Raw genomic sequence first — 17,214 nt, forward strand, 5'->3', positions numbered from 1 at the left:
CGACATTCTGACAGAACAACACTTTCAGACATTTGAACCGTCTCATACTAACCACGTCGACGAGAGCACCACTCGCATCTCATCAAGACTCTCAGAAGTAGACCTGAGCGCCGACCTCATGAATAAGAAACCGCAATACCTAGACGAGGACACATCACCCGGATCAGATAAGGTTCACTCTACTACACTGAGAGATTTGGCTTCAATCTCTAGCAACACCTCTATTCATGGTGTTCTAACATTCGCTAAGTCGAGGCACATTACCACGAAATTGGAAGCTGACTCACATTACACCAATTCTCAAAGAATATTGACGCAGGGAGCCTTCAACCTACCACGTGGTACCACTTTTCTCAATATCCTCAAAAATTATAGTGTCTAAAATGCGACGTTTCACGTGACTACATACTACTCACTAACTTCTTTTCTTCTTTTTATTGATACATATGACCCCCCTCGACAAGTATCTTCCGATTCATTACTCTCGTTGATGATGTGGAACTGTGGAAATATGCAACCAGGAGGATAACCTGGCACTGCAGAAGGATCTGATTTGACTTCAAAGTGTAAGGCAGTTCATCTGAAATATGTTGGCATCTTACGATCTGAAGTCTTACGCTAATCGTGACAAAAATATCTCCCGTGCAAACCTTTCATTGGTAACACTGGAGCGCATTTTTGACCAGTCCGATGGAAGGACTTTCACATAATCTTCATCAGTTTTATTCGTTCACATTTAGAATATGGAGACGTAGTATTTTATCCCTCACTCCAGAAGGATAAGGACACTCTGGAACATAACCGACGTGAGCTACGAAATCGGTTCGAGGACTCAAATTCAAGTGTTATGAAGGGGACTTTCAATCACTGAATCTTTACTCATTAGAGTACAGGGCTCTTAGAGATGGCCTTGTAATGACTTAAAACCTCCTAAACACGTTTGGGCATCCCCTTAAACACCTACTTAAGCTTAGTTACGACATACACCTTAGGGGTAACAACCAGAAACTGGAAACAACACAACAGAACGGAGTGTATGCACATCTTCTACTCCTCGAGGCTTGTAAAATTCCGGAATACTCTGCTGGGTTAGCTGGTGCAAGCTACTTTCCAGTAGTCCTTAAGAGAGAACGTGATATATTCTGAAGGCTCACCAGTGTAGATCACCAACGTAGATGATCCATGTCGAAATGATTGGAGGCCTACTCGAGTTAGACGTGAATGGTGTGACAAACTAGCTAATGTCGATGTCAAACCTCGTGGTCAGCACCTTACATGGACTACCCCCATCGACGTATCAAGGTACCATAGATGCTTTGAAGACTACAACACAGAGGACGTTATTACAGAAATATATTAGTTAAGGTAGATACAAACGAAAGTAAGACCACTGCCGCATGGGCCAGTCCATGGCATACGATTTACTAATGTGCGTTGGTTGTACATGACCTTGGCAGGGAGCGATGATCTGTTCGACATTCAGTGATCCAACTGCCGGATGATTTGGCTAGGGCTCAGTGACATTTCACTGGCCCTACAGGACAATATCTCACCACAATCTAATATTTCCTTCTTTTATCGTTAAATATACCTAGGTTCCTATCTCGCAGCACTGGTGATCCACTGTTATTAGATACGGAAGCTCGTTAAGCAAAAGTTTCTTCTATGCGGTGCAGAACCATTCGAGACAATTATTGGATATCGGACGGGCGGACGGTTTGGATATCGCTTGTTTTTTGATGGATGATGTACTTAAGCAGTTGGAAGATGCAGCTACTGCACAACTGGTAACATTTTGAGTCTATTATATTTTCAGTAAAAGCTGTCGGTAAAGTCGGAAGATCGTAAACGAGCAGAAGAGAAGATTTTACAGTTCCGTTCATGCTCTGAGCCTTACGAAATCTGCACTGTTATTTTAAGTGAGTTGTTTATTAGTTATGAGTGTGCCTAACATGTTTAAGCGTATTTTATTGACATGAGTAGTCTTAGCGTACATACTCCGCCCAAATTTTGGTTCACAGTATCATAGAAAGTCTTGGTCAACCTGATTGAATGCCCTTCTAAGGTCAGAAATTACATCCATAATGATCACCGGTAGGTAGGTCCGGATTCCAGAACTGAAGAACGATTTACGTATTCACGTCCAGATCTGGAGACAACCTGGCCCTCCTGGGTTCGCTCTCCACAAGCCCTAGTCAAGTAGTGGAGGACAATTTAATTTGTTCCTCGAAATACCGCTTTGTTTTAGTGACCTCATATGGGGGCAAAACTCTCGGTAATGGTTACGTGAACCAGTGCTTTCAACTCCATCGCCAAACAGATCCTGGTAACTCTTCCATCATCAAGTGGGTTTTTGATTAGTGTGACAAGTTTTGAAATTTCTGTCATTATACAGTACCTATGAAGTATGTGGGTAATATGAATATTTAAGTACTAAGAAGCAAGTCGTTCATATAATCATGCCATGATAATTTTAAGAATATTTAATTTTTCATATCTTAGTTTCTCGCCTTTTTTATTCCTTCACAATAATAATACGATTCCTTGCTCTGGTGCTTTTGTTCTATCAATCAAATGCGTTTATTCTTAAACCAATGAGCCAGTGTTATTAGTATAAATATGACTGTCGGAATTCTCATTCGCTTTTCGAATTTTTAAAGCTCGTTCAAATAATGATTGTCTGCTATATGAAGCTGGTCGATGTCTGTCCCATGCAGTGGTTAGAGAATGGAATTCTGTTTTCGCTTCGTCATTTGAAAGTATAGACGGCTGTAAAGCACTGCAGCTTCTAACTTTCATCTTGGAATGGTCACAAAGTCGTGGATTCGAGGTAATTTCTTTAAATTTTTACACACATACATCTGTGTATTTCAACGTTAATACACTCAATTTGTCAGTGCCATTGTTGGTCGAATCTTGTTCGCTTGTAAGATATCTATACTTTAGCCTTGTCGCTGAATGGTTCCGTAGTGGTACTCGGCCTTCAATCCGTAGGTTAGGTTTAAACTGTACTACACCTACTTTGGTCATGGTAGAGTAGTGTGAATATCCTTCACACAGACTGTACTTGGTATATCCCCTTTAACACTTCGGTTTCGCCCGTTTATTAGCGGTTAGGGCGTTCGACTTTTAGCCACGAAGTCTCATGTTCTTATTCCGCCCCACCTATTCATAGTATTCTAGAAGCCATAAATTAGAAATTAACTGCTGACCGGGATTGAAGCTCAACCCATCAGGCTATCTTAAGTCATTCATTTTCAAAGTAACTAAACGCTGGGTTCCCAGGAAGTTTACGAGGTTGGCAAAACGAAAAGCAGATGTCCAGCGATTTACCAGGTCGGTGGATATATAGCTGATGTCAGTTCGTGATGAAACAGTAAATTTAATTCCCAAACCTAACATTCAGTTGTAAATCCTAATCCTAGTTTCTCAAACTAATATATAACTCTCATTTAACCCTGGTAAGTATGTGGGAATCCCAAGGTCATGGGTTGTCCATAAATTATAGTCTTACCAAAAAGGTCCTTTGAGTATTAATTGAATGTAGGGGAACCGTCAAGTGAGTGATGTTGAAGCTAGACGTTAAGTTTATGGTGAATGACGTTGTTCTTTGTCTACTGACGTGCTTGCGCCATATGTCACGCGTATTCAATCAATATGCTATGTTGCGTAGCTTATGAATAGCGTTGAAAGGTGAGTGGTAAATAAGCTGTCACTGCATAAGTCACTGACTACTAGTGCGAAATCGGTGGCAGTGGTTCATATTCAAATTCCTCTTAGCTTGTAAATCAGTATCATTCTACACTTTGATTTCCTTCGATCCCATTCGTCTTTCTGAAAATGCTTCTTACCCTTAGTCTTAAAATACAATGCATATCTCTATCATATCTTCTCTGATTTTGATGTTGCTGACTCCTGCCTTGTTAATGTGTGGTGTGCGAACGTGAACCGAAACATCTATGAAAAGTCCTAGCTCAAAAGAAATAATGGTATCTTATCGATAATTTCAAGGGACGAATGTTACCGATATGGTCTATTTTGTGTCTATCATCAATTACAATGTCTTGTTAATGCCTTAAATTGATACTTGCTTAAAATAGGTGGTTTTATGAAGACGGTTGTGTTGGTCTCCAATGTCTTTCTTGGGTTGGAGTTTCAAAGACGCCACTCAATTATCTTTAAGCTTAACTTATTTAGTCATGACTGTGTTTCTAGTCCTTTTAGGAATATTAAAAAGCTTTTAATTGAACCAGTCTCTTATTTTATTCAGACTATTCTTAGTGAAAGTCTAGATGAAGAATATAAACATATTGTGTGCATGCTACTTATGTTGAAGGTAGTAGTATGTAACGACAATCAGAACTGGAATGCCTGGCAGCAGAAGATTGAAAAGATCGAATTGGAGAGTACAGGAATGTAAACAGAGAGTAATTGTAATAACAACAGGACTGAATGAACCACGAAGTTTGTAAGAGATAACTGATGGGAAATGTGCAAATGAAGTGTTCAGTATATGGTTTCCATATTTTGCGGAAACTGTAATGTTGCATTCAAAGATAAATTTGTTTCCTCCCACCTGAGTTACCGTTCACTACAATATAACGGTGTATCTATATGTATCTGTTTGTAATACTAAGTGTGCTCTTATTCTTGCTTTCATGGTACAATAATGATGAAATGTCTTTTTCAGTGCGGTCCTGCTGCTCGTCAGCGAATTTTAAGCGCTGCTGGAGCACTCGTTAAAAGAGCTTCAGCAGCCCATGCCGAAAAACTTGCTGCTGCCTGGAGATCTACAAAGGTTGATGAAAATGTCATTCATACAACTAGCCTAGGATCTCGAATACTTACCACACCACCAGATGATCCAGGACCTGCTTGTTGGTTATTGATTAAGTTGATTGAACACATCGAAGAGTTGATCCAGCCGCTTACACAATCAGACTTATCTGGCATAAATAACGATCAAGTATGTGGATTTCAAATAATTTGGTTTGTTTTTATGAAATTTGTTTTCTTATATGATTTCAGTTAGTTAATTTTGTGGCTTATTACAATCAAATGACAGTTCCATCCTTGTAAGCATAAGAATTAAAATGTTTTTATATTCAAAAATTCTGTCAAATTTTGTACGGAGTAGTCGTCGTCTGTTTGTTCAATTCATCTGATTTTTTCTCACGTCTAGATTTTTAGCCGGCAGTGTGTGTGTGTGTTTAACTATTCGCTTTTTTAAAAAACAATATCTCAAAGGTAGACAGAGGCGGAATCAAAAGAACCTTGCTTTCTATGGAGATTCAGAGTGAATCTGTTTGTTATATCGGGAGTTACTTAATGTCTAAGGTGTTCGACTTCCAGCCACTCAGTCCCAGTTTCTAATTACACCCTACCTAATTCGGTTTATGAAACCGTGTAGTATTTTTAACCCTCACATTTGGAGTGTGGTCCATACCCCAAGTACTTAATTTCAATTCGATTTCTATCATCGGTTTATTCTAGTTTTTAAACCAATAAATAAGTCCATCACAAAATAAAAGTATTTAACTTTCTTAGATTGGATCTCTGCTAATACTTTTTTCTTGAAGTGGTACGCGACCATTAAAAATACAAAGAATCTGTGATTACAATCGCATCAGTTGATAAGGTATTCTCGCCCAGAAGTGCAAACGTTTGTGGAGTTTCTGACTCCATTTCCAACGCTTTTTAGGTAAATGGAATCATCTCGTCACTTACCTTATTCTGTTAATTTAAGTTAAACTCCGACACACTATCATTGATGCGTCAATTCTTAATGTAGTTGATGTTAAAGTTACCCTATTTTGAATTTAGAAAAACCATTTTATGATCATCTGTCAATTAAGAGGTTGTTATTTAAGTTCACTGAAATTACAAAATGGCCTGTCAGTCGGGGTTCATGTGACTAATATATTGCATTCCTATATTAATAATTCTCATCCTTTTGCATCATACTTTTCCTTTGTTATGGATTTTGAATTCTACCCTCTTTTTAGGAACCTATTTTTAAACGAGGATTATTAGGTCTGTTTATATTGTCTGCATTATTGGATGAATTTTCCTACTCCGAAGACAGTGCACAGTTGAATATGCCATTGGAAGCACATGTTTTCCTTCGAGCTAGATTTCAGGTATACCAATTTTTTTCTGTCAACAAACACTTTAGAAAAGTTTAGTCATTGTCCTTTTGGGAAAAATTTCTATTCATATGAATTTTATTTGTTGCTTATAAAATAAATCAAACTGCATGTTATTGATAATTTTGATGAATAGAGATCCTGGAGTGTCTAGTTCACCAATTGATTGTAGACCCTAACCACTAAAACTATGCTGTATATTGTGATAGGTCAACTGTTTTGAAAGTATCTACGTCTTCGTGTATTATTCTGTTTTGTTTAAAGATGGTTTGTTGGTGAATATACTGGAATTGTATTCGCCTTAGTTCCAAATTATTCATAATTGAGCTTTTATTTCCAAGTGATTGGATCCAGGACCTCAGTTTATCCAACCATCTTTTTTACTTTGAATCTATATGTTTATCTCTAGTAATTCGAGCTTCTTTAAAACACCGAATATTGAAATGTGTTTATACTGTTATTCCTATTTATAATTTTTCATTAGAAATGTACATCTCGTCCGATAAACGATGGCAGGACAAGTAGTCCCCCTTCATTACTGGATTAATGTCTATCGACAATGTCATTCCATATCATAGAACTGGTCTAATTGTTGTTTAGTGTAAAGATAAATAGAGCGAAAAATATTTTTCAATTAGTTTCTCATGATGAGTTCACACTCTATACATAATGACATGATAATACTAATTGCGAAATATTGTTATATAATAGCGTTACAGTTTCACAAGTGATTATGGTAGTAATTTTAAATGATTAACTAAGTAACTGAAAGATGTAGGGTGAGACAATCATAATAATTCAAGTAATTAGTTGTGGGAGTTGTAAACATGTAGATCAGCGGTTGTCAGATTGTATTGTATATAATACGATAATCAACAACACACTTTGATGAAAATTGAATTTAATAGTAGTTACGTGAAAATAAAGATACAGAAATTAGAATTTTGTAGGAACACAAAAGTAAAAACATTTGACAAAGTAGGTTTGTTCACTCAATAATAGGCTTGTAAGCTCTATAAAACTGGTTCCACAGGAACAATTGATTTAATAAACATATAAGGATGTGGCGAATTCATTCTTTGTTGTTAGTACTCATCATCATCGGACAGTTATAGAAAATGGTATTCACTTTGACTGGCTGACCAAAGGACAGCTAATAAAGATAACTGAGAGTTCTATTGTCGCTCACTCGGTGGATATTGGATGTCGAGTTGACTTGAATAAAGCTAGTAAAGTTATCCACCGTATTCCATCAAGTTTATCACTTGGTTTACGAGTTCCTCTTTTACACACCACTGAAGTTATCGCATTCTAACCCTGTTCTTCACTGTTTAATCTTACTATTATTGATTCTAGTACTATTTCGACTCTTCTACTATTCGTTTTCTTATCCTGCCGCGGTATAGGAACTTGAACTGACGCACATTTGTTCTAGACTGTTTGTCAATTATAACCAACTGAATATCGTTAAGATTCGTAATAAGTGTAACCCTGTTTTGTGCAAACTTTCACATATTTACTGATTCGTACAGCAAGTAAACTCCGTTCTATACATAGCTGATAGATTTAATTGTATATTCAGTTTCGTTTTTCCCTGTAAACAATTGTTCAGTCTCACTTGTGTATATGTAATTATTGTTTTACCTTGTACTTTTTACCATCAGGACTATGAACTAGTACGATTATTTAAAAATTTACTTTGCTTAGCAAATCAACTGTTAGTTTATTGGTCGTCACTGGACTGTTCAGCATTAAGTCAAGGACAAAGTGAAGTAGTATTCAGAGTAATAAGTTGCCTGGATATGATTACAGGTTGGGATTTCTTACCACGTGAACGTGAGTTTATTGTGCTATATTAATTTTAGATTTTATAACTATTCAGAATAACGTGGAATTTATGTATACGGTAGTATTGTTATTAAAGTTACCCCATTTATTAGGTGTCAGTCAGTTATTTATGATTAGAGTAGCTTGGATGATGGGTCAGAAAAGATTAGTTAAAAATATATACGTATACTAACAACATGTCCTGTGTTGAATCTGCTTTAAGAATCAAGTATCAGTCAGTCAGTCAGCTACAACGTAGGACCAGGCACATATATACATCGGTCCAAGTTGCCATACCTCGTTAGCACAACAAAGTGAACACTGGATTCATAGAAGTAGTTAATTCAGTGGTGGTAATATCTAAAAGAGACGTTGCGAATAATGACATATTACAGGAAGAAAGAACTAGTTCGTAGAAAGATATGAAGCGATTTTGATCTCATAGTTTAAAGGAAGACAGAGATTGTATACACCTACGCCATTGTGATTAATTCTGAGCCATGTCACCCAGAGTCTCCAACCATTGATTACGATAGTCACGCGGACCCCAACCAAGTAGTCTGCATCTATCAACATGGCTCAGACTAGAGGTTAGTGTCTTCAAGCACTGATGCCACGTTTTGGTTTGGCCACCCCTAACTTTCTTCCAACCGTCTCCAACACTAGTCAGCATTGCGCGTCGTGGTAATCGGTGGTTGGACATGCTTAGTATGTGGCCCAACCATTTCAGTTGATGAAGATTCACAACCTCATCAACTGATTTACCATCATTCTCTTATACCCTACGTCTAACCTCACTATTACTTACCCTGTGATATCAGCAGATGCCAGTAATATTTCTAAGACATCTGTGAATCAAGTATGTCACAAAATCTATCATAAGATCTAATTATCGAAACTGGCATTGAAAGATTTCATAAATTTGCATTGTGTCTTACTCTAATTTTAATAAAATTTCTCACACATTCTACTACTGCAGTCTTAATTGTTATTTACAATGTTCTAAAACCACTTTACTCTTATAGGATTTATAACCCATCCTAACGACTAGTTTGTCTCTAAACTTCAGAGTTTGATCAAATTTAGGAATCATAACATCTAGTTGCTATTTAACACAAACTCCGGAGTTGATGAACTTCACATGTCAATATTTGTTTATCTAACACATTTTATCTACTCAATATTTTCCTCACAATTTCTAGTTTTCAGCATAAATTCTTAACTTTCTTATTTACTCCAAAATTTCCTAACATGTAGGCGTACAAAACCTATGACTTCCAAGTTCCTTAGAAATCTTCACAAATTTTTGTACTCATCTCACATATTTTCAGGTTCTTAAGTATTTTCTTTATGCGTTTTCTTTTTTCTTCTCTCAGTTATTCGTTTTCATGCCAGTCAGTTAAGACGTTCTGATCAAGAAGCTCGTTTTCGTCCTAGTGATAAATGGAGTGATACGATGGGAACAGATGCCTTTCCGAGGACTTTATTACTATTTATTAAAGTAGGTAAACCGTTTTACTATGCTGAATAATATTCTGTAAGGTTTACTTACTTTGCTCTCGTCATATGACGAAATTAAGCTTACACTTTATACGTACATATTCAGCAATTTTCCCATGGACATAAAAAAATTTATTGTTCTGTCACATTCTCACTTCATAGTTTATCCTTTTTTTCCCAAGTGAATTTCATACTAACGTGAAAGTTAAAATAATCCATTGTGTCATTGAATAAAAATAAAGAGAATTCAACAAAGAGAGTTTTCTTTTCGACGAAATCATTTTCTTCACTGAGTTCTCCTTATTTTTATTCAACGTGAAAGTGTTCATTACAGTTTTCATCCATTGGGATCTGTCGACAATAAATGTAATTTGGTAATATTTTAGGCTTGTATATTGAAATATATTAGTATCTAGGTTACTTGTGGAGAGGTTTTTAGTTTAATTGTCATCATGACCTTGATACATCATCACTATGAAATCCTCTATTTGTGTTCTCATTTCTTAAAACTCACCCCTTCCTCCCAATAAAAGATCAAAGTTCCAAATCTTTAACTCAGTACTAGTTCCATATATATGACTGTCCTATAAGTTTAATTCATGAATAGTAGTAGTGGTAGTAGTAATTCATTGTATTATTTTCAGAACAAGTGTTTACAAGTAAATCTTCACCGTTCATTTTTCTATTTTATTGAGAATGCAGATGTTAATGAGTACTTAATATAGTGATTTGATTAATGAAAATATTTATGCATATTATTTGCTGAACGAATGGCAGATCATTATAACCAAATAAGTAAAAAGCCTGGAAATCTTCTATGGCAATTCATACTGGATACCTCTTCGACATTTCAAATGATGTATATTGAAATACTGTAACAATAAGGCCATCCATTCTACTCTGTAGATTGTAAAAAACCCTCAAAAGACTGACTTGTGTGGTGTGGACTGTTTTTTTGGTCAGATCTTGTGCGTATTGATTACATATCTACTCTCCACTAAATGCAGGCCAACATATGTCGTCCCAGCAGCTTCGACACTGAGACTGAATGGAAAAAAGCAGAGACGCGGTCATTTTATGATATGGTGCTGTATTATGAAGAGAAGTTGTATGAGAATAGGATCTGTCGTTTCATTATGACTCCCCAGTTGAGGTCTTAGAGATAGTGAAACTTCAGTTGCTTGAAGCGTTATTAGATGTGGCTCGAAATTGGAAGCTGGCGGCTATCTTTCTGTACTGTATCTTTAACTGATCTGTATCTCTTAATGAGCGTTATTCCTATTCATTTGTTCACTGATTTTACTGGTGTTTTCTCTTTTACTCTTTCACAATGTTATCTGTTTATTTGCATGGTGTATTTTTCGAGAGCTCTTGGATCAATCAGAAGTGATCCAAAGGACTAGTGCCTATCATTGGCTAAGAAATGGATTGATTTTCTAAGGTATATATATATATATATATATATATATATGAGTATTTGTGCATATTATTCGATAGCCCAGTATGCTTTCTCATCCTCTCTTGTGTTCTCGCTCAAGTGGTCAGGTGCGTGGCGGGGGGTTAGCGTTTAGCACATTTTATATCAATATCAGATTTCGGACACCCCTCATCATGACAGTTCAATTTTACCAGAATGTATAATGATTTAAATAAATAAATGGATATGTGGACACAATTTGACAAACAATTAACTTAACTTATGACTGACAAGTTGAATGCTGAACATATGGTGGACTCCACTATTAGTAACTAAATTAAAAAAGTTGTTACGCTTGTTTTTGAGTAACTTTTTTACCTAACGCACATCATTGTCTATTTATGCCATTCTACTTGGTTAATTCTTATAATTTCTCATCAGTTACACACATGGGTTCGCGGTTCAGATCTGCTTGGTGCACGAACATTGTCATGTTTAGTTCGCTTCTCTTTAATGTCTGGCCCTCTGATTTATCCAATTTCTTCATTAACTTGTATAAATAATAATTCATCTTACCACAATGGAATTTCTTCATCAAATTATAATGAAAATCAATCACTGGGTTCACCAAGTACAATGCATTACCTAATACTAATTGAAAATTTAAATTGTTGGCTAGGAAAAGAAATACCTATGGAAGATCCCATACAATTATCATTCGAGTCGCTCACAGATCAAATACCAGGAATACGTAATGAAATATCTAATCGAATAGCAGATAGTCGTTCAATTCCAAGTATAACATTAGAAAATTTATTACCATATGAGTTATCTATCTTATCTGAATTCATTCTTAATTTAATGTTGAATAGTTCACGTGCATGGGAACCTGTTGAACGAGTTTTATCATTGCCTAAATTCAGCTCACAAGAATCTTTATCCAGTGAAATATGCCAGTCTATGTTTCATATTGGTTTAATTAGTTTATGGGTGATGGATAAATTCTTTGCTTTTCTTTCTTCCCTATTAATACAGGTTGGTTTTTCTATGTATTATAGTTTTTTTATCATTTATTACTAACAAGTTACTTGCCTTCTATTTGTGTATATATGAATAAAGATAAATAGGTAGGATAAAATTTAATTTCTTGAGGTGCAGTAATCGAAAATATTCTCAAAATAAGGAAACACAAGGAGAACTCTTTTATTTTTTCAACTTTACTCATTGTAAATAATGTGAGCCCTTGATTTTCTCCAAAGTAATAAAATAACCATTACATCATTTATCTCATATCTGGTTTAGTTATTAGTGTAACCCAGCGTTATTGTTATCTTTAGTAAAAGTGTAGTGAACAAGAACACGGGTAGGGACAATCGAATGTATTTAGCACGAAAATTGCAGACTATCTCAATAAAATCGGAATACCATAAAGTCAATTGTCAATTTGCAAAAATATCAATGCATCATATCAAACTGGACTGTTTTCGTTGCAAACACTAATCCATTGTCTCCCATTCCATTGTACATGCGTTTTCTTACAAATTCCATTGTGTTCTCGCTCTTCCTTTCTTGATCTTCACCTCATCTTCTGCTGCCAGACATTACGTTTTAACTCGCGTCATATACTACTCATATCAATATAAGCAGCTCACACAACAATAGTACTGTAGTGAACAAGAACACGAGTGGGGACAGTTGAATGTATTTTGACACGAAATCACAGAGCATCTAATTCAAATCTGAGAGCCATATAATAAATAGTTAATTTGTAAAATATCAATCCATCGTCTCAAACTTCACTGTCCCTTTGCAAATATCAGTCCATTGTCTCAGATTTCATTGTTCATGCATTTTTGTACCGGTTGCGTTCCGTTTCGGTTGTTTCCTTATCGATCTTCTGCTAAAATACACTTTATGCCTGACCACCGTTATATACTGCTGATATGGATATAAGTAATCCACACCACAGTACCATTTAAATTTGTCATCCTAAGCGAATCAACAAGATACTGATTTTTAAGTTGTGGTACAACTGTCCCATTGTAATGTCTTATTATACATGAGGCTTGGACCAACCATATAGTTCATTTTGGTGAATAATAATTTACTAGTTACTGGCAATTAATTTGAAGACAGAAAAATTGTTGCTCCTACTATTGATGATATCATTTCTGGAGTTGCTTCGAAAAATCTGTCTTAAATTACCAATGAGTTCAGTCTTTTTAATTGCTCAGTATTTAGAACTTTTTAAAGTGAGTTGTTTCTACAATTGTCCACTTGATAATCTTTATTTATATATTGCTACTTACCATCTGTCTTCCAGTGTATACGAATACAGACAGAATGTTCCACAGATGGAGATGATAATGGTCAGTTAGCTCATGAAGCTGTTGAACGTCTATTCAACTGTTGGAGTGATCTTCTTGATTTAATCCCATCATCGTTAAGTGAACAGGCACGATCTCAAAAGAATCACAATCTAACAACAATTGGTTCTACGGATGAAGATAATTCACCGTTGCCTTTAACTACTGGACAAGTACAAAACTCTGGTAATTCTTACATTGTTTATGTTATCTAGTTATACATCGTTTCGTTTTGATTAAATTTGATGTATTTTGGTTGTATTTCCAGTTTAAGCCATGTCTCGTGATAGTATATGAAATAAAGATGATTGAAATAGCGAAACCTGGGGGGGGGAGGTTGTTGGAATCAAACTCGCGATTTTCTGCTTTATTGATATTGTGGTTGAAAATAGAATCACTCGACGGACTACAGTTTTAATAAGTAAACATTTTTTGATGGTATAGATGTCTCAATATCTTACCATTTAGGTATGGTCAAACGGATAATGGGTACATCAAGCAGTAATAATGTAATCAATGTAAACAAGACAATTATACAGTTACTCATAAGCAATATACTTAAGCAACACAAATCTGACATTGTGTAGTGTGGTTAGCTTTTCCATCTTGCTTAATTCATACAAGAAGTTCGTCGTCTGGCCATATATTGTACATATCCAAACTATTTTAATTGTCACTGGATTTCTGTCTCTAAGTTTACTGGCTATTTATTCGTTTAACTACAATAAAAAACGAGTAGCGCTCTCAAGATATCAGTGACACAAAACACTTTATGTAATCTTCTAAATGTAGATACTTTAGGTTTAAGAACAAGAATATATTACTTTATTGTTTTCAAACTTTCAACCGCCACGTTGGAAGTTTGAATGAGAGAAGTAAATTGTTTGTCTACCTGTAATATGTTTTCTCAAATTTTCAACAATATCTGTGTTCCTTTCATTTGTTTTACATATTTGACTATAGACCAGTTGGCTCAGAAAATGAAAAAGCTACTTGGATTGTTACGAAGTAGTAATTCATCACGACAATCACAATTATTCCAATTTTTCCTTGCATCCAAAATGGCTCAACCGGTTGGTTTGCGTCGAACTTGCAGTCATGATAATAATGAAGAGATTGATCTTGAATTGGATGAAGATGATATGACTTCTTCAGAGGTAGTTGGTTTGAATCTCGGTGTTAGCGTTTTATTCTTTTTGAGGATAGCTTTTTAGAGTTGATTAATCATTGAAGTTCTATAGGAGTTGTCTTAATCTATTCAACAACCATGTTTCACCAACACATATCTAGTTATCCTTTCAAGGCTAACCAAACAAAATATTTTCATTGCTTGGTGTTCACGTTAGCAAACTCTTTCCGAATTCTGAAAATGATCCTAATACAAGTTTTAACGATTATTACAATGATAAGTCCTAATAAAGTGAACTAACTGTTTAGTATACAATAATTTATATTGATTATCCAAATATTGCTGGTTTATAGCAGAAACAATCACCAATCTGTTTTCTTAAAAAAGGTTTTGTCACTTGTTGCAATTTCTCAAGGAATTCACAAATTAACCTTTTAACCTTCTACATTTTTTTGTAACATGTGATTCTCGATTAAATGGATCAACTTGAGTACTTGTGTTATTGAATTATAGCAGTAGTTGTTAGCTGTTAAATTGTTAGTTTATTGTTTTGCATTACCTCAGTCAATTAGTCAGTCAGTCGTACACAACGTAAAACCTGACACATTTGTACATCGGTTGAAGTTGTTGTAACCAAATTAACACAACGGACTAAAGTTTTTTCGAGACAAATCCCAGAGCAATAAGAATTGTAACAATATTAGTACTGTTAGAGGAGATTAGGTAAAGAAAAAGGAAAAAAGTATGAAGAAATCTCGGGATTCAAATGTTCTTTTGCCTTCCTATTTTCCCTTTCCATTCATAACGCTAAGTTAAGGCTTGCCTCATGATGTCCTCTACACCTCCATCGTCTTTTTCTAGTTTCCTCTTCATCTGGAAGTTGGTTTGTAATCTCCTACATTAGGCTGTTGCTCATGCTATCTATTCAATGGACATCCAGTATATAAATAAATTTATAAATACTTATGCCTTTTTGAAGATGGTTATGGTGGTTCACCAAGTTTCAGCTCCATACAGTAGAACTGTCTTGACGTTAGTATTGAAGATTGTGACTTTGATGTTAGTTGACAGTTGTTTTTAGTTCTGTGTGTTGTTCAACCGTAGGAATGCTGTCCTTGGTTTGACAATCCTCGCATTTACGTCTGCATCAGATCCTCCACGTTCATCTATGTTGCTACCCAGATACGTGAAACTATCTACCTCTTCCAGTGTTTCTCCATCAAGTGTGACTGGGTTGGTGTTCTTGGTGTTGTATTTGAGGCTCTTAGCTTTTCCATTGTGTATATTGAGGCCTACTGATGCAGAGGCTGCTGCTACACTAGTTGTTTTCATCTGCATTTGTTCGTGTGTATGAAGTTCAAATCCTTTAGTTACATCCAAATTGTCAATTGTTTTCCGTGCTTCTCTTCAGATGTGGAGGTTTTCATGATACAGTCAGCCGCCAGAAGAAAGAAAAGGGGAGAGATTAGGCAGCCTTGTTTAACTTCGGTTCTACTATATATATATATATATATATAATCCTATATTATATCTGTGTACATTTTCATTCATTTTATTCAGGATAGTTTATTCGCTGTAGGATCTTGTGGTTTATCTACTCCTGAAGAATCAGTCACTACACTTGTTCGTTTAATAAATGAACGTGTTACCCAAGTGATTCAATTACAAAGCTGTGAATCTTTAAAATCAATTGATTTATTCGAAGATATTCATTGGCTATTGTTGATTAGTGGACATTTTCTTGTCTCTGGTCCTGCATCACTAACAAGTGTTCTACGAATGGGTTCTCCATGGGATACACAATTCTCAGTAAGTGTGTTAGTTTTCATCATTATTACTATATACTATGTAGTATTAATTAAATTATGAAATTCGATTCAAGTACATTTATTAAGTCTGACTTTGTAAAATGTCTAAAAATACCTTATTCATGTTTCCTTTTTACTAACAAATTGGTTTAACTAATCCTACCCGGTTTCTAACTTTTAAGTTGGTTAATAATATTGAATTGAATTCCAATTTATATCAATTATTAATCTGTACAAGATTTACTTAAGATCAGTATAGGGTTGTGGAGATTATTAAGTTTTTGGTTGAGATCATGAACTGATTGATGTCAGACCACCATTAAAAACCTGGAAGCACTGGACAACCGTTTCGTCCTATCGTGGAGCTCCTCAGCCGTGCGCATCCACGATTCTGCTCGCTGGATTCGAACCCAGGACCTTCAGTCTCGCGCGCGAACGCATAGCCTCTAAGATATAGATACGCTTGATAGAACTATCAAACTTTACCTACTTGACATATATATCGTATTTTATGTATAAACAATTGATATTCTCTTGTTTATTTATTTTCTTTCATCTAATTTTGTTCAGATACCTCATCAAATTTTATATCTTGGTTCTAATGATACAGTTGATGTGATAAATAGTCGTCGTTTAATATTAATGTCTATTGCACAATGTCCTGATATGAATAGTAGTTGGCCTCCAGACAATTTACCATATACACATATTCCTTCTTTAATAATGTATGTTTCATTTGTGTTTTTTTCTCATAAATACTTTTATTTTGAAAGAAAGAAAAGAACATTTTTATTATTCCTCACTGGATGTTTAACGAATTTTTTAAACAGTTGATGTTAGAATCAAGGAAATTAACAATACAATTTAGGAAACCAAGTTATCTTAAACATATATATGCTTGTCCCCCCCTTCAAGCCAAACAATTTGGTGAAGCCTAGTAGGCCCTTATGGAGAGAAAACAGGCCACATCGAAACACGGCACAACTACCGGGGCTAGACTAGCTGTTTTTGCAACCAGTTA

General features: G+C 35.4%; 1 protein-coding gene across 2 annotated transcripts in view; it reads left to right on the forward strand.

Moving 5' to 3' along the window:
• Positions 1-1,241: 1,241 nt before the first annotated feature.
• XPO4_1 (Exportin-4) overlaps positions 1,242-17,214 on the forward strand; it is a 33,627-nt gene continuing 17,654 nt past the window's right edge. For both annotated transcript variants that reach the window (XM_051216697.1, XM_051216696.1), the window contains exons 1-12: positions 1,242-1,787; positions 1,823-1,919; positions 2,661-2,830; positions 4,691-4,966; positions 6,006-6,140; positions 7,811-7,982; positions 9,350-9,474; positions 11,332-11,925; positions 13,214-13,442; positions 14,220-14,413; positions 15,946-16,194; positions 16,764-16,918. In XM_051216697.1, coding sequence (XP_051065292.1) covers positions 1,740-1,787; positions 1,823-1,919; positions 2,661-2,830; positions 4,691-4,966; positions 6,006-6,140; positions 7,811-7,982; positions 9,350-9,474; positions 11,332-11,925; positions 13,214-13,442; positions 14,220-14,413; positions 15,946-16,194; positions 16,764-16,918 — 2,444 coding nt within the window. In that variant the 5' untranslated portion in view covers positions 1,242-1,739. The remainder of the gene's footprint in view (positions 1,788-1,822; positions 1,920-2,660; positions 2,831-4,690; positions 4,967-6,005; positions 6,141-7,810; positions 7,983-9,349; positions 9,475-11,331; positions 11,926-13,213; positions 13,443-14,219; positions 14,414-15,945; positions 16,195-16,763; positions 16,919-17,214) is intronic.

The sequence above is a fragment of the Schistosoma haematobium genome, chromosome 6, assembly GCF_000699445.3.
Source record: "Schistosoma haematobium chromosome 6, whole genome shotgun sequence".
Classification (NCBI taxonomy): domain Eukaryota; kingdom Metazoa; phylum Platyhelminthes; class Trematoda; order Strigeidida; family Schistosomatidae; genus Schistosoma; species Schistosoma haematobium.